At 37.4% G+C, this 24,442-nt stretch overlaps 1 protein-coding gene across 4 annotated transcripts in view; it reads left to right on the forward strand.

The window, feature by feature from the left end:
* The window catches only part of FSTL5 (follistatin like 5), a 937,018-nt gene that overhangs the window by 743,183 nt on the left and 169,393 nt on the right, over nucleotides 1-24,442 (forward strand). For all 4 annotated transcript variants that reach the window (XM_027956327.2, XM_042234380.1, XM_042234379.1 and 1 more), the window contains exon 9: nucleotides 22,075-22,236. In XM_027956327.2, coding sequence (XP_027812128.2) covers nucleotides 22,075-22,236 — 162 coding nt within the window. The remainder of the gene's footprint in view (nucleotides 1-22,074; nucleotides 22,237-24,442) is intronic.

The following is a 24,442-nucleotide window of genomic DNA, read 5'->3' on the forward strand; positions in this document are numbered from 1 at the left end:
TTAGAGACACCTTTGAAAAAAAAATCTTTCAGTATATTGTATTATGTAGAAGTTTGTTTTTCATCCTGAACATTAAGCAAGTTGGCAAAATGTGTGTCTTGCTTTCATTTCCCTTTCTCTAGTTTTGACAGATATAGATCAAATATAGTTTTCACTCCTATTGAACCCATACATGGATTTAGGCTACTTTTAAATTAGATCTCCAAGCAGTACAATCAATTTGTGTTGGTATTGACTAGTGAAATTATAGTCTTCCCAGGCAGTGCTTGCGGTAAAGATTCCACTTGCCAATGCAGGAGACGTAAGAGACTAGGGTTGGATCTCTGGGTCAGGAAGATCTCCGGGAGGAAGAGGAAATGGCACCCTAGAATCCCATGGAGAGAGTGGCCTGGTGGGCTACAGTCCATGGAGTTGTAAAGAGTCAGACACCACTGAACATCTGAGCCACAGTGAAATTATAGGTCTCTGCTATTTCTCCTAAAAACCCTCAGTGATTCTATTTATAAGAGATTAAAAAAAAAAAATTCTGGAAAGGAAAGTTGTGCTTTAAGGCACAACATTTTCCTGCTGACCTGAATTTAGCAAGGGGTTGGGAACTCACCATATACTGTTCCCTTTAATCCATTTAATCCTAGAAAGGATTTCAAATTTTATAAATGGGGAAGGTGAGACTTAGAGAAATTGAATATATTGCTCCTTAGAACACAGATTAAGTGCTAGAAACACATTCAAATGTTAGGTTGAATAGGTTATAATAATATATTCATTGGACAGTCAAGTATTTAATTTGAGATCTCTTGACAAACTTTAAATTGCATATGTATTATATAAAAGTAAATAACATTTAAGAAAGAAAAAAATGGCATCTATCATGTGTCACCATTAAATTCATTCTTTCATTAATTCCTATTTTATTTTTTCATAGATTTAGAAAAACATCATCTTACATATTCTATTGAATACTCTAGTTTTCTTTTGTGCTTCAGAGAGCATTTCTGAAAATGGTCGCTTTTGAGACTTTGAAATTGGGGATTAAAAAGGCCACTACTAATTTTAAGGCTTGATGGATTAGATCTGAGATAATTAAGATAGGACAAACTGCTGTCCCTTTCAAAATGGCTTAAATAGTTGTGATTTATTACAATACTATGGGAAAATGGGAAGATCTAACAAGTTAAGAAAAATCAGAAAAACTTATGACCACAAGTGTGTTACTGTTAATTTGTATTTTGCCTCCAACATTTGTTGCATGCTCTATACTTTTATGAAGGCTTAGTAATGTGATCAGAGACTTTTGTAATATTGACAAGAGGCAGTGTGAAAGTCATGAATATAAAAAGATTGCTTTGGGACAAAGTTAAAGAGAAATTGATGGCTTTAATAATGTCAGAGACAAAAGGCATTGGACAAGCTCAGTAGCATTTAAAATATTTATTAAACCTGGTCTGTAATTTTTCATTGGAAAGTTGCTTTAGTGACAAAGGAACTCATAATACAAACAGAACAATCCAGATGCCACTGTGAGTCTGTACTACTTCAGAGACATTTATATTCTTACCCTTAAGCTTTCTTACAAGCCTTTCTAGCAGTGCAGCTGTATGAATAATTTGTGGAAGAGCAGTGACAGAATCCTTCCAAAGAATAGAGGATAATGCCATCAAGAAAAGGAAAAAAGATATCCAGCGATTATTTGTTTACATCCCTGTGACCTGACAATTCACCTTAAATTCACTTTTGTTTTCAGTTAGAATGCAGTAAGGGTATTGGGTCAGTGATTGCTATCCCCTAACTATAAAATCTGACTTTCAAAATACCTAGGATGTGCCATAATTTTTGGCAATAGTGCAGCAGCTGCTAACGGAAGATCACAGAATGAAAAGTTAAGGATGACAGAAAGGTAGAGCTCAGTGTTACTAAGGCATACAAATTTTCCATCAGGTCATTTCTACTATTAGATAAAGTCTTCCTTGGTGGCTCAGTAGTAAAGAATCCATCTGCCAAGGCAAAAGATGTGTGTTTGATCCCTGGGTGGGGAAGAATCCCTGGAGCAGGAAATGGTAATCCACCCTGGTATTCTTGCCTGGAGAATTCCATGGGCAAAGGAGCCTGGCAGGCCTCAAGTCCGTGGTGTTGGCAAAAATTTGGCACAACTAAGCGACTGAGCACACATTCACTATTAGGTTAGAAAGATTGTTAAGTTAAAAGGATTCTATTAGATATTTCCAAATATTGAGTAAAATACTGATTTATTCTCATCCAATAAAGTTACTATGGTTTTTGAGAAATATATTCATAGGCCTTTATTACCCAGTTTTAAGCCTGTTATTATTATCATTAAATATTTCATGGTTTTGAGCATATATCTATTTATAACTGATTCTAGAAGTTTCCAGAAATGTAACTATACTAATCATACTTTATTATCTTTAACTCATTTTTTTTACTTTTAATTTAATACTTTCTAGTATCAGAGACTCATTTCCATTTCTAATTTCTATAACTAGCTAAAAGTAGCCTTATCTATGTATTCTTAGACTTACTAGTCCTCCGTATATAAGCATCCAATTTTTTTTTCCATTTATGCCCTAAAATTGTTAAATAAATATTAGTTTAGTTTAGTCACAGTTCAGTTCAGTTCAGTTCAGTTCAGTCGCTCAGTTGTGTCCGACTCTTTGTGACCTCATGAATTGCAGCACGCCAGGCCTCCCTGTCCATCACCAACTCCTGGAGTTCACTCAGACTCACGTCCATCGAGTCAGTGATGCCATCCAGCCATCTCATCCTCTGTCGTCCCCTTCTCCTCCTGCCCCCAATCCCTCCCAGCATCAGAGTCTTTTCCAGTGAGTCAGCTCTTCACATGAGGTGGCCAAAGTATTGGAGTTTCAGCTTCAGCATCATTCCTTCCAAAGAAATCCCAGGGCTGACCTCCTTCAGAATGGACTGGTTGGATCTCCTTGCAGTCCAAGGGACTCTGAAGAGTCTTCTCCAACACCACAGTTCAAAAGCATCAATTCTTCGGCTCTCAACTTTCTTCACAGTCCAACTCTCACATCCATACATGACCGCTGTTGGCAAAGTAATGTCTCTGCTTTTGAATATGCTATCTAGTTTGGTCATAACTTTTCTTCCAAGGAGTAAGCGTCTTTTAATTTCATGGCTGCAATCACCATCTGCAAGGTGATACTACTTATTTTAACTGGGCGATAAAAGAAATAGTTCACTTTCCTTGAGAGGTTACATCTATTTGAAGTGAGTTAGTAATACCTCTCTGAAAATACTATACATGAACTGATGATTTATTTGACTTTGGCATTTAAAAATACAAATTTTTAAGGAATCTCAAATATACCTTATGTATGACTATATGATATCTAATTCATAATTTCTATTTAGATTCCCAGTACTCACATTCCAGTAGATACTTCTCTGGGGCCACTTATTTTGTGATCACTACCAGATAAGACAATTTAGACCAATTATTTCCCATAGTCCCTTAGGCTAATTTCCAAACATGGTCTCAGTAGTCACTCAACATGTTTATATGTAAAACTGAACATGTGAGAATGACACCTAGAACTACATGCTACACTAAGAAGTTGTTAATAAATATTTCTCAATTATAATCGTAAGACAATAAAATCAGATTTTATACTTAAACTTTTTTCATAAACAAAATCAAATATTTAGGTCTTCTTATATACCTTCCATTTTATTTTTATTTATTTATTTTTTAATTAAAAAAAAAAACTTAAATACTTTATTGGTTTTGCCATACATTGACATGAATCCACCACAGGTGTACATGAGTTCCCAACCCTGAACCCCCTCCCATCACCCTACCCATATCATCTCTCTGGGTCATCCCAGTGCACCAGCCCCAAGCATCCTGTATCCTGTATCGAACCTAGACTAGCGATTCATTCAATGCCATTCTCCCAAATCATCCTACCCTCTCCCTCTCCCACAGAGTCCAAATGTCTGTTCCTTACATCTGTGTTTTTTTGTGGTCTCGCATACAGGGTTATCATTACCATATTTCTAAATTCCATATATATGAGTTAGTATACTGTATTGGTGTTTTTCTTTCTGGCTTACTTCACTCTGTATAATAGGCTCCAGTTTCATCCACCTCATTAGAATTGATTCAAATATATTCTTTTTAATGGCTGAGTAATACTCCATTGTGTATATGTACCGCAGCTTTCTTATCCATTTGTCTGCTGATGGACATCTAGGTTGCTTCCATATCCTGGCTATTATAAACAGTGTTGCGATGAACATTGGGGTACATATGTCTCTTTCAGTTCTGGTTTCCTTGGTGTGTATGCCCAGCAGTGGGATTGCTGGGTCATAAGGCAGTTCTATATTCACCTTCCATTTTAAATAACAGAAACTTAGCTATATTTATAGAATAAAGCTGAATAATGTATAAACTTAACCATTTAATGTGTTTTATGTGCTTATATATTAACAAATGTTGATATTTAATATTAATATTATTTGATAATAGTATATTGATATATTTGATGATACAAATATTGATATTATTTGATAGTACTAAAGTCAACTATTTAAAATGCTAAGATATTTTTGTGAGACATCAAGTATTGTTAGGAAATTTTCAGTGAATAGACAACTTTAAAATTATCCCTTGTTTAAATTATGAGGAAGTTGCTTTAAGGCCAGTATAAGAACCCCTTGGTCCCCTAGGTTTCTTTTTACATGCATTGCCCAGAGAAAGGAAAAACAAGTTCATAGAGTACAATTCCTATGTAAAAATGACTGTAACAAATGGCTTGAAATGTTCTCTGGAGGATTATTGACTTTTTAATTCAGGCTGAAATCAATCCTCATTTATATTTCATAATGTGTATCCTGAGAAAAATAACATACTATTACTGTGTAGCTTGTCATCAAGGTTAAATAGTTGTTATGCCAATCACTAATCCTTCAAGTTTATGTGAGACATTTTTCAGACCATCACTTGATCAGTTCAGTTCAGTTCAGTTCATTTCAGTTGCTCGTTGTGTCCCACTCTGTGACCCCATGTACTGCAGCATGCCAAGCCTCCCTGTCCATCACCAACTCCCGGAGCTTGCTCAAACTCATGTCCATCAGTCAGTGATGCCATCCAATCATCTCATTCTCTGTCTCCCTCTTCTCTTCCCACCTTCAATCTTCTCCAGCATCAGCGTCTTTTCCAATGAGTCAGTTCTTTGCATCAGGTGGCCAGTATTGGAGTTTCAGCTTCAGCATCAGGCCTTCCAATGAGTATTCAGGACTGATCTCCTTTAGGATTAACTGGTTTGATCTCCTTGCTGTCAAAGGGACTCTCAAGAGTCTTCCCCAACATCACAGTTCAAAAGCATCATTTCTTTAGTGCTCAGCTTTCTTTATAGTCCAACTCTCACATCCATACATGACTAATGGAAAAACCATAGCTTTGACTAGATGGACCTTTGTTGGCAAAATAATATCTCTGCTTGTTAACATGCTGTCTAGATTGGTCATAGCTTTTCTTTCAAGGAGCAAGTGTCTTTTAATTTCATGGCTGCAGTCACCATTTGCAGTGAGTTTGGAGACCCCCAAAATAAAATCTCTCATTGTTTCCATTGTTTCCCCATCTATTTGCCATGAAGTGATGGGACTGGATGCCATGATCTTAGTTTTCTGAATGTTGAGTTTTAGGCAAACTCCTTCACTCTCCTCTTTAACTTTCATCAAGAAGCCCTTTAATTCTTCATTTTCTGCCAAAAAGGTAGTGTCATCTGCATATCTGAGGTTATTGATATTTTTCCTGGCAATCTTGATTCCAGCTTTTGCTTCACTAACCTGGCATTTTGTATGACGTACACTGCATATAAGTTAAATAATCAGGGTGCCAATATACAACCTTGATGTACTCCTTTCCCAATTTGGAACCAGCCTGTTTTTCCATGTCTAGTTGTAACTGTGCTTCTTGACCTGCATACAGATTTCTCAGGAGGCATGTCAGGTGGCCTGGTATTCTCATCTCTTTAAGAATTTTCCACAGGAGAAGGAGGACTGGAATGGCTGCTTTAGCCTGAGGAGCATTATTAGTAATGGCGGCAGGACCAGCTTCCAAGGATTAATGGAGGAAAGGGAGGTGAAGAAATAAAGATTCAGAGAAGTAAAGGACCTGTGTCAAAGTCACAGTGCTAATTCTGCATATAGGGAATATCATATATCTCCTTTTCTGTCTAACTTATTTCACTCAGTATGAAAACATCAGTATTTACATTTTGACATTATAGCACAATAGATAAAACTGAAGTCTATAATCACACTGTCTGAGTGCTTTTGCTGATTCCACCAATTACTATTTAAGTAAACAGGAGAATGAGCCATTTTGATCAATACAAGATGGCGGAGTAGAAGATATGTGTGCTCATCTTCTCCTGTAAAAACTCCAAAATTACAACGCACTGCTGAACAATCATTGATAGGAGAATTTTGGATCCCACCAGAAAAAGATACCCCAAGTCCAAGGGCAAAGGAGAAGCCCAAGCAAGATGATAGGAGGGGCAAAATCACGTTTAGAATCAAACTCCTTATCTGCCAGAGATACTTGGAGGGCTCAGACAAACCTTTTGCACACCAGGAGACCTCACAGAGTCTGATCCAGAACTGCCGTTGAGTGTTTGAGTGTCTCCTATGGAGGTATAGGTCATAAGTGGCCTGCCACAGGGGCAGGGGTTCTGGGTACACCAGATCTGGATCTGGCATAAACCCTCTTGGAGGAGGTCACCATTAACCCCACCAGAGAACCTCCAGAACTTACACAGGACTGGGGACACAGACTCTTGGAGGGCACAAATAAAGCCTTGTGTGAGCCAGGACCCAGGAGAAAGGAGAAGTGACCCCACAAGAGACTGACCCAGACTTGCCTGTGAGTGTCCAGGAGTCTCCAGTGGAGGCGTGGGTCTGTGGTGGCCTGCTGCAGTATTGGGGGCACTGAATGAGGCAATGAATGCATAGGACCCTTTGAAGGAGATATGTTCATGACTTCCACCATAGTTTGGCTTCAGGTCAAACAACAAGGAGGAACCACAGCCTGCCCCATAAACAGAAAATTGGATTAAAGATTTACTGAGCATGGCTCCACCCATCAGAACAAGACCCAGTTTCCCCCTCAGTCTCTCTCATCAGGATGCTTCCATAAGCCTCTTATCCTCATCCATCAGAGGGCAGACAGAATGAAAACCACTTGGATACCATTGGAAAAGACTCTGATGCTGGGAGGGATTGGGGGCGGGAGGAGAAGGGGACGACAGAGGATGAGATGGCTGGATGGCATCACGGACTCGATGGACATGAGTCTGAGTGAACTCCAGGAGATGGTGATGGTCAGGGAGGCCTGGTGTGCTGCAATTCATGGGGTCGCAAAGAGTTGGACAAGACTGAGCAACTGAACTAACTAACTAACTAACACTAAATGAGAAACATGTTATATGAGTACTATTATTATTTTCCAAAATATAATATCTGTTTGAATGCAAATCATCATATGACAAATAATTATTTTTGACTGATTTTCTTTCAGTTCACATATGTGTATCAATAACATAGAAATAGCTAGGAATGCAAGGGAAACCTAAACATATTATTTGAAAAATTCTCCTTTGGGAAGTATCAGGCATATAGGTGACACATATAATATCTGTATATTCTAACACGAATGATGTTGCATCTGTTGTTATCATTGAGTTGATTGGTTGCTCCCTTTCAAACTAACTTTCAAATATGTTTAGATTGTTTCAAGTTTATACTATTCCAAAGAATGTTGCAAAAAATATTAAGCGTTGACTTGACTATATTGTGACAAATATACTTTCTCTTATTAACTATTAGTTGAAAGTAGTTATCCATTTTGACTTTCTATATACCTCTTTTTTTTTTTTAATAGTTCATTTCTTAACTCCCCTGTTGTTAAGTGATTAGAGATTAGGTCTGAGTTTTGAAAGTGTCTTTTTACTCCACATCTTATGGTGATATAGGTTTGCTGGCAGCATATTAAAATATCTCATTAAAAATTATTTGTTTTAAGCTCCAATAAAATAAAATGCTAGAAAAAACTACTCAGTGCTACATATTTCAAGAGCCTAAATATGTGTTGTATATCACCAGCAAAGCAAGTATTATGAGAATTATTTTTTAAATTGTATTTGATATTTAATTCTTAACTTATTTTTATTTGATTAAAGTATAGTTTATTTAGAGTGTTTCAGGTGTACAGTAAAATGATTTAAGTATATACATATAAAAGAAATACATATATGAATGTACATATTTATATATATATATATTATATGGGTGTGTGTGTGGGTATACCTATTCTTTTTCAGATTCCTTTCCACTATAGGTTATTGTAAGATATTGACTATAGATCCCTGTGCTATACAGACTGTCTTTGTTTGTTATATATTTTATATATAGTAATGTATATATACTAATCCCAAATTCACAATTTATCCCTTTCCTCCCTTTCCCTGTTGTTGGTTACCAATGTATTTGCTATTTTAAAATGTTATTTAAGTAATCATCAAGCGAAAAAAAATCAGAATTGTTTTACTTCCTATCATTGTTTTCCATGCCTTTGTGTGTGTGTATTGTGAAATGTGTAGCAGAATTCTGGTGCTCACAGCTTTGTTCTTGTTCAATCACTAAGTTGTGTCTGACTCTTTGTGAACCCATGGATTGCACCATGCCAGGTTTCCCTGTCTTTCACTATCTCCCTGAGTTTGCTCAAACTCATGTCTATTAAGTCAGTGATGCCATCCAACCATCTCATCCTCTGTCATCCCCTTCTCCTGCCATCAATCTTTCCCTGCATCAGGGTCTTTTCCAGTGAGTCAGCTCTTCACATCAGGTGGCCAAAACTATTGAAGCTTTAGCTTCAGCATCAGTCCTTCTAGTGAATATTCAGGTTTGATTTCCTTTAGGGTTGACTGGTTTGATCTCCTTGCAGTCCAAGGGACTCTCAAGAGTCTGCTCCAGCACCACAGTTCTAAGGCATCCATTCTTCAGCACTCAGCCTATTTTATGGTCCAACTATCACATTCATACATGACTACTGGAAAAACCATAGCTTTGACTTGGCGGACCTTTGTTCACAAAGTGATGTCTCTAATTTGTGATACATTGCCTAGGTTTGTCATAGCTTTTTCTTCCAAGGAGCAAGTTTCTTTTAATTTCATGGCTGCAGTCACTGTCCACAGTAATTTTGGAGCCCAGGAAAATGAAATCTGTTACTTTCTCCATTTTTTTTCCCATCTATTTGCCATGAAGTGATGGGACCAGATGCCATGATCTTAGTTTTCTGAATGTTGAGTTTAAGCCAGCTTTTTCACGCTCCTCTTTCACCTTCATCAAGAGGTTATTTTTCCACTATTATTCCATTATTATTTTTCCACATCTGAGACTATGAAAGACAATACACAACATCAAATCCTAGATGATTATTGAGTATTTGAGGAGCGTTCTTTAGCCCCCTTTTTTTGTCTCTGCATTACAGTTGGCATGAGTATGGTTTATGATGTCTAGAGTATCTATAACCAAGAATGGGAACTAAGGGATGATAAGGAGATAGGCATGTCTATAGTTCTGATCTGGTGACTTCAACTAGGCTTCTGGTTTGCAGTGCTTTTATAATTCCAGTAGATCTGAAAGGTTTACTTTCAGAAAGATCTGTTCATTAGTCAGTCAGATTGTACAATGGCTCCTCCAATCATTTTCTGTCCATGGTCCTTTTGCTAAGATAGATCCTGCAAAAGAGTCTGTGAGAGCTAGACTCTTTCCTGTTTTGCCAAACCATGTTTTTACTAAGGTAAATGCAGGGTACGTGTACTCTCATGGTCATTCTAAACAAAAAATGCCAGCCTGAGTGTGAAAAAGGGACAGGTATGATAAAACTATACTGCACACCCTGTGGACCACTTTTCCACACTCTATGGTTCTTTCATCACTCAGCTATGTATGAGGATACCATAACTAAATAAGGCAAAAACCCCTCTGCCAAATAATTGTATATCTGTATATATATAACGGAGAAGGCAATGGCACCCCACTCCAGTACTCTTGCCTGGAAAATCCCGTGGATGGAGGAGCCTGGTAGGCTGCTGTCCATGGGGTGGCTACTAGTCGGACACGACTGCGCGATTTCACTTTCACTTTTCACTTTCATGCATTGGAGAAGGAAATGGCAACCCACTCCAGTGTTCTTGCCTGGAGAATCCCAGGGATGGGGGAGCCTCGAGGGAGGCTGTCTATGGGGTTGCACAGAGTCGGACATGACTGAAATGACTTAGCAGTAGCAGTTCAGTTTAGTTCAGTTCAGGCGCTCAGTCGTGTCCGACTCTTTGAGACCCCATGAATCGCTGCACGCCAGGCCTCCCTGTCCATCACCTACTCCCGGAGTTCATTCAGACACACGTCCATCGAGTCAGTGATGCCATCCAGCCATCTCATCCTCTGTCGTCCCCTTCTCCTCCTGCCCCTGATCCCTCCCAGCATCAGCGTCTTTTCCAATGAGTTAACTCTTCACATGAGGTGGGCAAGGTACTGGAATTTCGGCTTTAACATCATTCCTTCCAAAGAAATCCCAGGGCTGATCTCCTTCAGAATGGACTGGTTGGATCTCCTTGCAGTCCAAGGGACTCTCAAGAGTCTTCTCCAATACCACAGTTCAAAAGCATCAATTCTTCGGCCCTCAGCTTTCTTCGCAGTCCAACTCTCACATCCATACATAACCACTGGAAAAACCTTAGCCTTGATTAGATGGACTTTGTTGGCAAAGTAATGTCTCTGCTTTTGAATATACTATTTAGGGTGGTCATAACTTTTCTTCCAAGGAGTAAGCGTCTTTTAATTTCATGGCTGCAATCACCATCTGCAGTGATTTTGGAGCCCATAAAAATAAAGTCTGACACTGTTTCCACTGTTTCCCCATCTATTTCCCATGAAGTGATGGGACTGGATGCCATGATGTTTGTTTTCTGAATGTTGAGCTTTAAGTCAACTTTTTCACTCTCCTCTTTCACTTTCATCAAAAGGCTTTTTATTTCCTCTTCACTTTCTGCCATAAGGGTGGTGTCATCTGCATATCTGAGGTTATTGATATTTCTCCCAGAAACCTTGATTCCAGCTTGTGCTGCTTCCAGCCCAGCATTTCTCATGATGTACTCTGCATATAAGTTAAATAAGAAGGGTGACAATATACAGCTTTGACGTACTCCTTTTCCTATTTGGAACCAGTCTGTTGTTCCATGTCCAGTTCTAACTGTTCCTTCCTGACCTGCATACAGATTTCTCAAGAGGCAGGTCAGGTGGTCCGGTATTCCCATCTCTTTCAGAGTCAGTAGTGTATGTATATATTCATATATATGTAGTAGAAATAGCATTATATATAATATATAGCATAAACAATGTAATATATATCATTTGTAATATATAAAACCTAATTTTTATTATTTCATTTGGTTTTCAAAACCTGCATAGTATGATACAATATCTGTTTTCAATATAGGAAAACAAAGGCTTAAAAAGGTTTAAAAATGTGCTCAAGATCACGTAACTATTGAATAACAGAGTAAGGGTTCACACTCATTTGTCACAGTCTAAATGTCACTGAATGTGACCAAACAAAGCAGTGCTTTCATTATCATAGAAGTTTCTAAATATGAAATCTGTATTTAATTTAAGACTGTCATAAAAAATAAATGTTTATCTTAAATATTAAGTATTATAAAAGATTTTGCCTCCAACACTTAGAAAATCCACCTATCTAGAACAGCTTGTTTTCAGTATGAATACATTTAATATTTATATTAGAGATAATATATTTGTTTTTCTTGAAAAGAACAAATGCTTTTGGATATTGGAATTAAAGTGTCTAAATCACTTGCCCTAATGTACTCACATTCTCATCCAACTCTCAAAATATATTACATGATCATTTGAGAATTGTGTAATTAATAATTAATCATTGCATAATTCCTGAACCCTTCCACAAAGTGTAATCAATATACATATGTTTATTGAATGAATGCAGAATTTCTCTCACAGAATCGCTGATGGCAAATTTAGTAACTGACTCTCAGAACAAATGTGTATGACATACATCTAACTACCCATAATATAACTCAAGTTGAAGAACGTTTCTGCTATAAATTCCTCCCTCACTTGTCCTCTTGTTGTACTCCTAAAAAACACTTCAAAATCCAATTCAAACACTCTCTTAACATTTGCTGTGTCCATCACTCCTTTCACAATGTACCCATCACATCCTCTTCAGCTCAGCTGCAGGACAAAAGCATTGTGTTAAAGTTATTTGCTCCTTGGCTTCCATTATTGAATGGTGTACACATGAGAGTAAGGAGACTTGTCTTCCCATATCAATATATTACTTTACAGTTTGTCACAGATATTGGGTAACATATCTATGACCAGTTAATAGAATAAATAAAAGAATTCAGGTAAGAGGCACAATATTTAAAGATTTCTATACAAATGTGTTTACCTTACTGAGGCATGGGGAGGCAAAGGAGCAAAGAACTTCTGATGACTGAAATTGACATAATGAAAACTAGAGGACAGCAAATAGGTTTTATTTCTCCATTAATCAGTTCTTATCTAATTTTTCTTAACATTTTTCCAAATAACATTTTAGAATTTTCTTGCAAGAGGCATGGACATTCATTAAATATGTTTTTATATATATACATGTTTGTTGGTTTACGAATGTAAAAGTCACTCAGTTATGTCCAACTCTTTGCAACCACATGGACTATAGCCTGCCAGGTTCCTCTGTCCATGGAATTCTCCAGGCCAGAATTCTGGAGTGGATAGCTGTTTCCTTCTCCAGGAGAATTCCCAACCCAGGGATCGAACCCAGGTCTTCCACATTGTAGGTGGTTTCTTTACCATCTAAGCTACCAGGGAAGCCAAAGAATACTGGAGTGGACAGCTTATCCCTTCTCCAGCGGATCTTCCCAACCCAGGAATCAAACTGGGGTCTCGTGCCTTGCAGGCGGATTCTTACCAGCTGAGCTTCTAGGGAATATCAAGTAGTATAAAAGAAGGGAAGCCCTGTTGCTTTATGACACTGCATTATTCAAGGTACTTTGAATGTTTGTTGCTCACATTTACAAATATAAATAACTTGTGTCATGTAAACTTACTGCTGCTGCTGCTGCTAAGTCACTTCAGTAGTGTCTGACTCTGTGTGACCCAACAGACGGTAACCCACCAGGCTCCCTCAACCCTGGGATTCTCCAGGCAAGAATACTAGAGTGGGTTGCCATTTCCTGCTCCAATGTATGAAAGTGAAAAGTGAAAGTGAGAGTGTACTTTTTGACAATTCATCCATGGATTATTTTGTATTTTACTTTACTTAATCATATCATCTATCAAGGTTAGCTGTATATTTTAAGTCATCTTTTATTTAAAAAAATAAAATACTTGCTCATTTCTGTGTGCTAAAAGTAAATGACTCTTCTGTAGCTATTGAGATATATGGTTTTTCTCCTTTAAACTACATATGTTGTAAATTATATTGAGTGATTTTTTAATATCTATAGCAAAACAAATATTTTATGGTCTAATATCATTTTGGCAACCCACTCCAGTATTGCTTGGGAAATCCTATGGACAGAGGAGCCTGGTGGGCTACCTCCATGGGTTACAAAGAGTTGGACATGACTGAACAGTTAACACTTTCAATATCATTTTATATTCTGTTAGATTTTGTTTGTTAATATATTTGAAAACTTTCAAAGTCTATTTTCGTGAATGAAATTGACCAGTAGTTATTCTTTTTTTTAGTAATGTCCTTGCTTAATTTTGGTATTAATTTTATATTGCTCTCAACTTTGGGGGATTTTATCTATTTATCTATGAGCACATACTAAATTACCTAATGCTTAGTGGCTTTAAACAGCAAACCTGTATCATCTTCTCAACATAATTAGAATTCTAAAATATAATAAAGAGATAAAAGATAATAAATAGAGAAATGAAGTTAAAAAATATTGAGAAAAGCTTAGCTAGTTGCCCCTGGTACGAAGTATTTCTGAGGTACAGTCAACATTTTGGCCAAGGCGGAGAAGGCAATGGCACCCCACTCCAGTGCTCTTGCCTGGAAAATCCCATGGACAGAGGGGCCTGGTAGGCTGCAGTCCATGGGGTCGCTACTATTCGGACACGACTGAGCAACTTCACTTTCACTTTTCACTTTCATGCATTGGAGAAGGAAATGGCAACCTACTCCAGTATTCTTGCCTGGAGAATCCCAGGGATGGGGGAGCCTGGTGGGCTGCTGTCTGTGGGGTCACACAGAGTCGGACACGACTGAAGCGACTTAGCAGCAGCAGCAGCGATCTAAAAGCTTGCTAGAGAATTTACTTTCAGGATGGCTCCCTTACGTGAATATTGTTTCTTAGCTGCTATTTACATGGGAACTTTCTCTGTCACTTGACCTATAAGCACTTCTATAAGGCTTTCCTTTCTTATCAAAGTAAATTTCACGTAACATTGAATCATTTTAAAGTGAACAGTTCTGTGGTTTACAGTACATTTAAAATGTTGTGCAACCATCACTGTCTACTCCCCAGACATTTTCATCATCCCTCAGATAATCCTGATATCCACCAAGCAGTTGCTTTACATTTCTCCTTCCCTTCAGCTCCTACAAACCACTAATCTGCTTTTTATCCTGATGAATTTACCCATTCTGGATGTTTCATAGAAATGGGCTCATACAATATGTGGACTTATGAGTTATACTTCTTTCACTTAGTGTAATATCTTAGCATGTTAAAATAGTAGCATATATCAGTACTTCTTTTTTTTACCATCAAATAATATTTTATTGTATGGACAAACCAAATTTTATTTTCTATTTATCAGTTGATATTTGCTGTATCATTTCCACTTTTTGATTATCATTTATATTATGATATTATATATGCATGTATATATATATTTTTTTCTTTACTATTATCCATTGAAGAACACTTAGATTCTTTCCATATTTAAGCTACTGTGAATAATGTTGCTTTGAACATGGGAAAGATGTTCATACATATAGCTATCTCTTTGAGATAATAAACTTTCCTTTTCCTTTGATTATATATCCTGAAGTGGGACTGCCAGATCATTACAGATATATGTATATGCCTCTCAGAAAGTGCTAGTGGTAAAGAACCCACTGGCCAATGAAGGAGACTTAAGAGATGTGGGTTTGATCTTTTGGGTTGGGGATGGGAAGATCTCCTGGAGAGGGGCATAGTAACCCCCTCCAGTAGTCTTGCCTGGAAAATCCCATGGACAGAGGAGGAAGATGGGCTACAATCCATAGGGTTGCAAAGAGTCGAACACAACTGAAGCAAATTGGCACCATGTATGTTTATATATATACATACAAATATGTCTAAAAGGTTTTGGCATAGGAAATTCTGACCACTCAAAATTTGGAACATACTTGTTTTTAATACTCATCAGATCGTCTTTCTTTCTTTCCAGCTCATTGGCTAAATTCAGTGGCTATTACAGACCATGTTCAGCCAGGTTGGTTAAGGGCAACATGAAATGTGGAGAGGGTTGGTCCAGGAATTAGAGCTCCATGACTTTTATCTCAAACTCTGGGCTATAATAAGCTGTGTGACCTGGAGATGTCATTAACTTCACTGTGAATCATCTTCCCAGCAACACGACTATGAAGTGTTCAGCATTATCTATAGAGTCGATGAATATGTTATAATTTTCACTCTTAAGGTACTGCTGTGAATGCTGCACCAGAGGAATTAATACATATAACAGGGGAGACATTATTAAATCTCATTTTTCCTGATGAGAATATCAAGGTTAAAGTTCAGAAGGAATCTTTATCAGTTAAGGCAGAAAGGGGGGATCTATTCACTTAATTACAGATATATTTATAATTTCTGAGAAATTTTCATACTAGTTTCCCAGTGGCATCACCACTTTGCTTTCCCACCAACAATGTACATGAGATCCCTTTTCTCCACGTCCTCAACAGCATGTTATCTGTTCAGTTCAGTTCAGTCACTCAGTCATGTCTGATTCTTTGTGACCCCATGGACTGCAGTATGCCAGGCTTCCCTGTTCATCAGCAACTCCCAGAGCTTGCTCAAACTCTGGTCCATTGAGTTGGTAAAGCCATCCAGCCATCTCATTCTCTGTCATCCCCTTCTCCTCCTGCCTTCCATCTTTCACAGCATCAGAGTCTTTTCCAATGAGTCAGTACTTCCCATCAGTATTGGAGCTTCAGCTTCAGTATCAGTCCTTCCAATTAATATTCAGGACTGATTTCCTTTCAGATGGGCTTGTTGGATCTCCTTGCAGGGACTCTCAAGAGTCTTCTCCAACACCACAGTTCAAAAGAATCAGTTCTTAGGTACTTAGCTTTCTTTATAGCCCAACTCTCACATCCATACATGACTACTGGAAAAACCATTACCTTGACTAGATGGACCCTTGTTGGCAAAGTAATGTCTCTGCTTTTTAATGTGCTGTCTAGGTTGATCATAGCTTTTCTTCCAAGGAGCAAGAGTCTTTTAATTTCATGGCTGCAGTCACCATCTGCAGTGATTTTCAGTTCAGTTCAGTTCAGTTCAGTTCACTCTCTCAGTCATGTCTGACTCTTTGCGACCCCATGGACTGCAGCACACCAGGCCTCCCTGTCCATCACCAACTCCTGGAGTTTACTCAGACTCATGTCCATTGAGTAGGTGATGCCATCCAACAATCTCATCCTCTTTTGTCCCCTTCTCCTCCCGCCTTCAATCTTTCCCAGCATCAGGGTCTTTTCCAATGAGTCAGTTCTTCGCATCAGGTGCCAAAGTATTGGAATTTCAGCTTCAGCATCAGTCCTTGCAAAGAATAATCAAGACCGATTTCCTTCAGGATGGACTGATTGGATCTCCTTGCTGTCCAAGGGACTCTCAAGAGTCTTCTCCAACACCACAGTTCAAAAGTATCAGTTCTTCAGCACTCAGGTTTCTTTATAGTCCAACTGGCACATCCACACATGACTGCTGGAAAAACCATTTTAGAGCCCAAGAAAATAAAGTTTGTCACTGTTTGCACTTTTCCCCACCTATTTGCCAAGAAGTGATGACTAGATGCCATGATCTTAGCTTTTTGAATGTTGAGTTTTAAGACAGCTTTTTCACTTTCCTCTTTCACATTCATCAAGAGGCTCTTTAGCTCCTCTTCACTTTCTTCCATAAGGGTGGTGTCATCTACATATCTGAGATTATTGATATTTCTCTCAGCAATCTTGATTACTGCTTGTGCTTCACCCAGCCAGCATTTCACATGATGTACTCTGTGGCTCAGAGGTAAAGTGTCTGCCTTCAATGCGGGAGATCTGGGTTCGATCACTGGGTCGGGAAGATCCTCTGGAGAAGGAAATGGCAGCCCACTCCAGTATTCTTGCCTGGAGAATCCCATGGATGGAGGAGCCTGGTAGGCTACAGTCTACGGGGTTGCGAAGAGTCAGACATGACTGAGCGCCTTCACTTTCACTCCGTGTATAAGATAAATAAGCAGGGTGGCAATATACAGTCTCGACATGCTCCTTTCCCAATTTGGAACCAGTCCATTGTTCCATGTCCAATTCTCACTGCTTCTTCATGATCTGCATACAAATTTCTCAGGAGGCAGGTAAGGTGGTCTGGAATTCCCATCCCTTTAAGAATTTTCCACAGTTTGTTGTAATCCACACAGTCAAATGCTTTAGTGCAGTCAATGAAGCAGAAGTAGATTTTTTTTTTCTGGACTTCTCTTGCTTTTTCTATGATCCAATGGATGTTGGCAATTTTATCTCTGGTTCCTCTGCCTTTTATAAATCCAGCTTGAACATCTGGAGGTTCTTAATTATCTTTCAGATAACAGACATCCTACCAAATGTAAAATTTTATTTCATTGTGGCTTTGATTTGCATTTCCTTGATAATCAGTGACACTGAGCACCTTTTTATGAACATGTTTGCCATTGTATATCTTCTTTGGAAAAATGTTTATATAGATGACTTGTCCATTTTTTTTTTCTATTAAGTTGTATGAGTTTTCTGAATATTTTGGCTTAACTCCTTATTTGATAAGTGTTTACAGAGGTTTTCTCCCATTCTGTATGTTCACTTATGTTTTTTTCTGTACAGAAATGGTCCTTTGCTTTTTAGTTGCTGAATTACAAATGTTCATTATATGATCCAGATACTGGTCACATAACAGGTATCATTTGCATTGTTTCCTCTTTTGTCAGTTGTACTTATACTTTCTTGATAGTGTCCTGTGAAGATTCAAAAATTTTTATTTTGATGAAGTCCATTTTGCCTATTTTTTGGTTGTTGTTGCTAATGTTTTGGGGTCATATCTAAGAAACCATGGTCAAATACAAGGTTATAAAGATTTGCTCTTATGTTTTCTTATGACAATTGTATTGTTTTAGTTGTTGCATTTAGGTCTTTGATTCATTTTGAGTTTATTTTTATTCAGGTGTGAAGTAGGGATCCACATTCATTGTCTTGCATGTGGATATCCATTTATTCTAGCCTCAATTTTTAAAAGACTGTTTCTTGGCATCCTTGTAAAAATTGATATATATATATATATGAACGATCTCTTGTGTTTCTTATCTAATTTCATAGATGTGTATTTTTATCTTATTTCCAGTACCACATTTTTTGACTACTGTACCTTGGTAATATGATTGGAAATTGGGAGATATGAGAGTTCCAGTTTCATTCCTCTTTTTAAGGATTGCTTTGTCTCTTTGGGGGCCTTGTACTTCCCTATTATTCTGAGGATTAGCTCTTCCATATCTACTAAAACAATCAGTTGTGAATTTTGATAGTGGTTACATTGTATTTACAGGTCAATGTTGGAGTATTGTCATCTTGCCAGTTATTATTATCTCACCAATTAATTGAGTCCTTGAACACATGATGTCTTTCCATTTATTTAGGTTTTCTTTAAATTCTTTTAACATGTTTTGTATCTTCAGTGTAAAAGTCTTGTACCCTCTTGGTGAAATTTGTTTCTAAATACTATATTTTTAGTGTGTGCCATAAGTAGAATTATCCTAAATTCTTTTCTTTAACTTTTGTATTAATTTATTTTTAATTGGAGGATAATTGTCTTACAATATTATGTTGGTTTCTGCTGTACAGCAACAGGATTCAGCTATAAAAGTGAAAGTGAAAGTGAAGTCTCTCAGTCGTGTCCAACTCTTTACGACCCCATGGACGGTAGCCCACCAGGCTCCTCCCCCCATGGAATTCTCCAGGCAAGAATACTGGAGTGGGTTGCCATTTCCTTCTCCAGGGGATCTTCCCGACCCAGGGATCGAACCCAGGTCTCCCTGCATTGCAGGCAGACGCTTTAACCTCTGAGCCACTAGGGAAGCAGCTATACATATGTCCACTCCTTCTGGACCCCTGCTTCAACCTTCCACCACATCCCACCCTTCTATGCTGTCACAGAGCACCAGGTTTGAGTTCACTGTGTAACAGAGATAATTTCCACTGGCTCTCTGTTTTATATGTGGTATTTTATGTGTTTCAGTGCTACTCTCTCAATTTGTCCCGACCACTCTTTTCTCCACTGTGTCCCCAAGTCAGTGCTCTATATCTCTGTCTCCACTGCTGCCCTGTAAAGAGCCATCGGTATTATCTTTCTAGATCGCATAAGTATGCATTAGTATATGATACTTGTTTCTCCTCTTTCTGACTTACTTCGCTCTGTATAACAGGCTCTAAGTTTATCCACTTCATTAGAACTGACTCGAATGGTTTCCTTTTTATGGCTGAGTAATATTCCATTGTATGTGTGCCACAACTTCTTTATCCATTCATCTGCTGATGGACATCTGGGTGGCTTCCATGTCCTAGCTATTGTAAATAGTGCTGCTCTCAACATTGGGGTACCTGTGTCTTTTCCATTTATGTTTTCCTCAGAGTATATGCCCAGTAACGAGATTGGTGGGTTGTATGGTAGTATTATTCCTAGTGTTTTAAGGAATCCTCATACTGTTGTCCATAGTGGCTATATCAATTTACATTCCCACTAACAGTACAATAGAGTTCCCTTTTCTCCACACTCTCTCCAGCACTTATTGTTTGTAGATTCTTTGATAATAGCCATTCTGACTAGTGTTGAGGTGATCCCTTACTGTAGTATGATTTGCATTTCTCTAATAATGAGCAATATTGAGCATTTTTTAATATAAATTTATTTAAGCATCTGTATGTTTTCTTTTGGAGAAGGCAGTGGCACCCCACTCCAGTACTCTTGCCTGGAAAATCCCATGGATGGAGGAGCCTGGAAGGCTGCCATCCATGGGGTTGCTGAGGGTCAGACACGACTGAGCGACTTCACTTTCATGTGTTTATTTGGAGAAATACCTATTTAGATCTGCCTACTTTTTGATTGGTTTGTTTGTTTGTTTTGGTATTGAACTGCATGAACTACTTGTATATTTTGAAGATTAATCCTTTGTCATTTGTTTCATTCACTTTTATTTTCTCCCATTCTGAGAGCTGTCTCTTCAACCTATTTATAGTTTTCTTTGCTGTGCAAATGCTTTTAAGTTTAATTAGGTCCCATTTGTTTACTTTTGGTTATATTTCCTTTATTCTAAGAGGTGAATCATAAAGGATTTTTCAGTGGTTTATGTCAAAGAGAGTTCAGCCTATGTTTTCCTCTAAGAGTTTTATAGGTTCTGGTCTTACATTTAGGTCTTCAGTCCATTCTGAGTTCATCTTTGTGTATGGTGTTAGAAAGTATTCTATTTTCATTTTTTGCATGTATTAATAACTGTCTAGTTTTCCCAGTACCACTTACTGAAGAGGCTGTCTTTTCTCCATTGTATATTGCTTCCTTTGTCAAATATAAAGTCCTCATAGGTGCTTGGGTTTATCTCTGGGCTTTCTATCTTGTTTCATTGATCTATATTTCAGTTTTTGTGGCAGTACCATACTGTTTTGATGACTATAACTTTGTAGTATAGTCTGAAGTCAGGAAGCTTTTCTCCTCCAGCTCCACTCTTCTTTCTCAAGATTTTTTTTTTTTGCATTTGGAGTCTTATGTACCATAAGTGGAATTGTTATTGTAATTTTTTTAAGATACTATAGCAAGGACAAGCTTTTCCTTTTCTCCCATTTAAGTATTTATTCACTTATTTATATGACTGAATGCTTAGAGTCTTATTTTATACTCCTTCATAACCTGTAATTATCTTAATGCTCCAATTATTTTCTATTTGTTAAATGAAAGCCCCTTTAAACTGGTTTTGTATTTTCTGATACGTTTTTCTCATTCCTTAAGGACCTCTTTAATTATTGAAACAAGATATCCTGGGCTTACCTTGTATTTCACCTGGTACAGTCTCAGAATAGCTTTTGTCCAGGGACCACTGGCACATGTTCAGTTCAGTTCAGTTTAGTTCAGTCACTCAGTCATGTCAGACTCTTTGCAACCCCATGAATTGCAGCACGCCAGGCCTCCCTGTTCATCACCAACTACCAGAGTTCACTCAGACTCACATCCGTTGAGTCAGTGGTGCCATCCAGCCATCTCATCCTCTGTAGTCCCCTTCTCCTCCTGCCCCTAATCCCTCCCAGTATCAGAGTCTTTCCCAATGAGTCAACACTTTGCATGAGGTGGCTGAAGTACTGGAGTTTCAACTTCAGCATCATTCCTTCCAAAGTAATCCCAGGGCTGATCTCCTTCAGAATGGACTGGTGGGATCTCCTTGCAGTCCAAGGGACTCTCAAGAGTCTTATCCAACACAACAGTTCAGAAGCATCAATTCTTTGGTGCTCAGCTTTCTTTGTAGTCCAACTCTCACATCCATACATGACCACTGGAAAAACCATATGTTAGTGGATACTAAATTACTGAGATTTGCAAGCTGAGACCTTGTAAAAATGCATAACATCATTAACATATATAATTGCTATTATTCTTTGTTTCAGAAAACCAAGTGGCATATATGTATACTAATCATTTTCCCTTCTGTTTCTAATTTTAGTCCCTCCAGTAATCCGGGTGTATCCAGAGAGTCAAGCCCGAGAACCTGGAGTTACTGCAAGTCTTAGGTGCCATGCAGAAGGCATACCAAATCCTCAGCTTAGCTGGCTGAAGAATGGAATCGATATTACACCAAAGCTGTCAAAGCAACTCACACTTCAAGGTGCTTTTTTACTTGCATTTTTTCTCTTAAATAACAATGCAGAAATTTCATACTAAAATTTATAACACATTTTACATTCTTTGAAAAAAAAAAGAAAGTGATATTTGGTGGCAATGTATATAATGAATATGAAAAGAAGTTATGTTAGTACCTAAGACATTATATTTGAAACAATACTTTAATACTTTTAATGTTTTAAATAATAGTCGTCGTAATGATTAGTTATGTCATTATTTTTATAAGTAAAATATTTTCTTCTAAAACTTATCCTCTAAATTATAGCAGATATGCTGAACAGAATAATTGAATTTCTTCATTAAATACATTTCTGAAGAGACAATTTATATGTTTAAATCATACATTAAAATATGTATTACAGAATATGTCAATAATATAGAAATTCTTTAGGAAATATTTTATAGCACACTTTGCAAATGAACAAAGGAAAAAAAATCAAAATGTTGCTAAATATGTTTCACATTTGTGTTGTTTTAAAGTGATGAAGTTCTTGCACTCTAATATATAAAATATTCTACATGTTTTAATAATCTAATATGCAGTTGTGATTAGTCATTATACAGTTTACAATAATCACACATGTGTGGTATGTAAAAAACAGATAATCTTTATCATATCAAATAATCAAAATAATGCAAAATTAATTGCATATTGTTTGATTATCTTAGTAAGTAATAAAATTTACAGATCTTATTTCCATTGTCAAGAGTAGCCCAGGGACAGTCATTTTATTGGAGTATCTGTTACGTGGCATTACATTCCTTATTCCATGCCTTTAAATTCCTTCTATTCATACTGTTAGAAATGAATATATTTTCCTTATTTCTATATGAATATACTGCTGTTGTTGCTGCTGCTGCTAAGTTGCTTCAGTCATATCCAACTCTACGTGACCCCATAGACAGCAGCCCACCAGGCTCCCCCATCCCTGGGATTCTCCAGGCAAGAACACTGGAGTGGGACTACCATTCAATTTAGAGAGTGAATGAAATTTATTAGCATACATTTAAAAATAAATCTTTTAAAAAATTTACATATCTATTTTTGAAAATCAAGAATGACATATGAGAGTATTTTTGATCTTTCAAAGCTGAATCCTAACAAGGTTAATATAAATCACCAAAATAAATTTACATGTTTACTTCTCTGATTGTGTCTTGGTGTCTATTATCTGAGAAGAAGATTGATCTGATTAACAGAAATCAAATTGAGTAAAAGTCTAATTAGCTTCTGATTTTGCAATCTCTTGTCCACTTGATAGCAGCAAACCTTATTGTATAAACATAATATAGCCTTGTTTTAGAAATGTGTGTGTGCTGTGTGTGTTGAGTCACTTCAGTTGTCTCTGACTCTCTATGACCCTTTGGAATATAGTCTGCAAGGCACCTCTGTCCATGGGATTCTCCAGGCAAGAATACTGGAGTGGGTTGCCATTTTCTCCTCCAGGGGATTTTCCCAACCCAGGGATCCAACCAGTGTCTCTAATGTCTTCTGCATTGGCAAGCAGGTTCTTAAACACTAGGACCACCTGGGATGCCCTTTATATGAGAAGGGAAATTTGGGAAGTTAGTTACAATCATCACTCAACTTTGAAAGGATGAGGACATTTGTAAAACAGCTATTATCATTTAAAAAAAAATAAAAGAAATTAGGCTAAGTTTTAAGAGGCAAGGACAAGTAATAAAAGTTGATTTGGGAGCACAACCTAAGAGAAGATTCTGGCGCACAGGAGTGTGAATTTCCATATGGTTTTGTGTATGTTAACACATTAACAAATTCTGTCATTATTTAATTATCTGTGTATTCATAAGATGCTTATTTGTCACTTCTATGTGAAGTCTAAGTCTAGGCACTAACTGAATAACTATGTAAATGGATGGGATATTATGAGAAGTAAAATTCTAGAAAAGAAGAAATATTTTATTGGCAGCCAAATCAGGAGAATATCAGAAGGAGACTAATAATTAGCAAAGAGATGAGAACAAATGATATTACAGAAGGAAAGAAAAGAAAGCCAAAACTGGTAAAGAGTTCATCAATGCTATATGCACAGTCAAGGAAGATCATTAAAATATATTCATTGGTTAGTGATTAGTTTGTCCCTGCGACATTTAAAAAATCAGTTTGCTGTGTCCTTAGAAATGAAAGATAGGAATAAAAATATCTTTCAAAATTTTGAAAGGTGGAA

The sequence above is a fragment of the Ovis aries genome, chromosome 17, assembly GCF_016772045.2.
Source record: "Ovis aries strain OAR_USU_Benz2616 breed Rambouillet chromosome 17, ARS-UI_Ramb_v3.0, whole genome shotgun sequence".
NCBI lineage: Eukaryota > Metazoa > Chordata > Mammalia > Artiodactyla > Bovidae > Ovis > Ovis aries.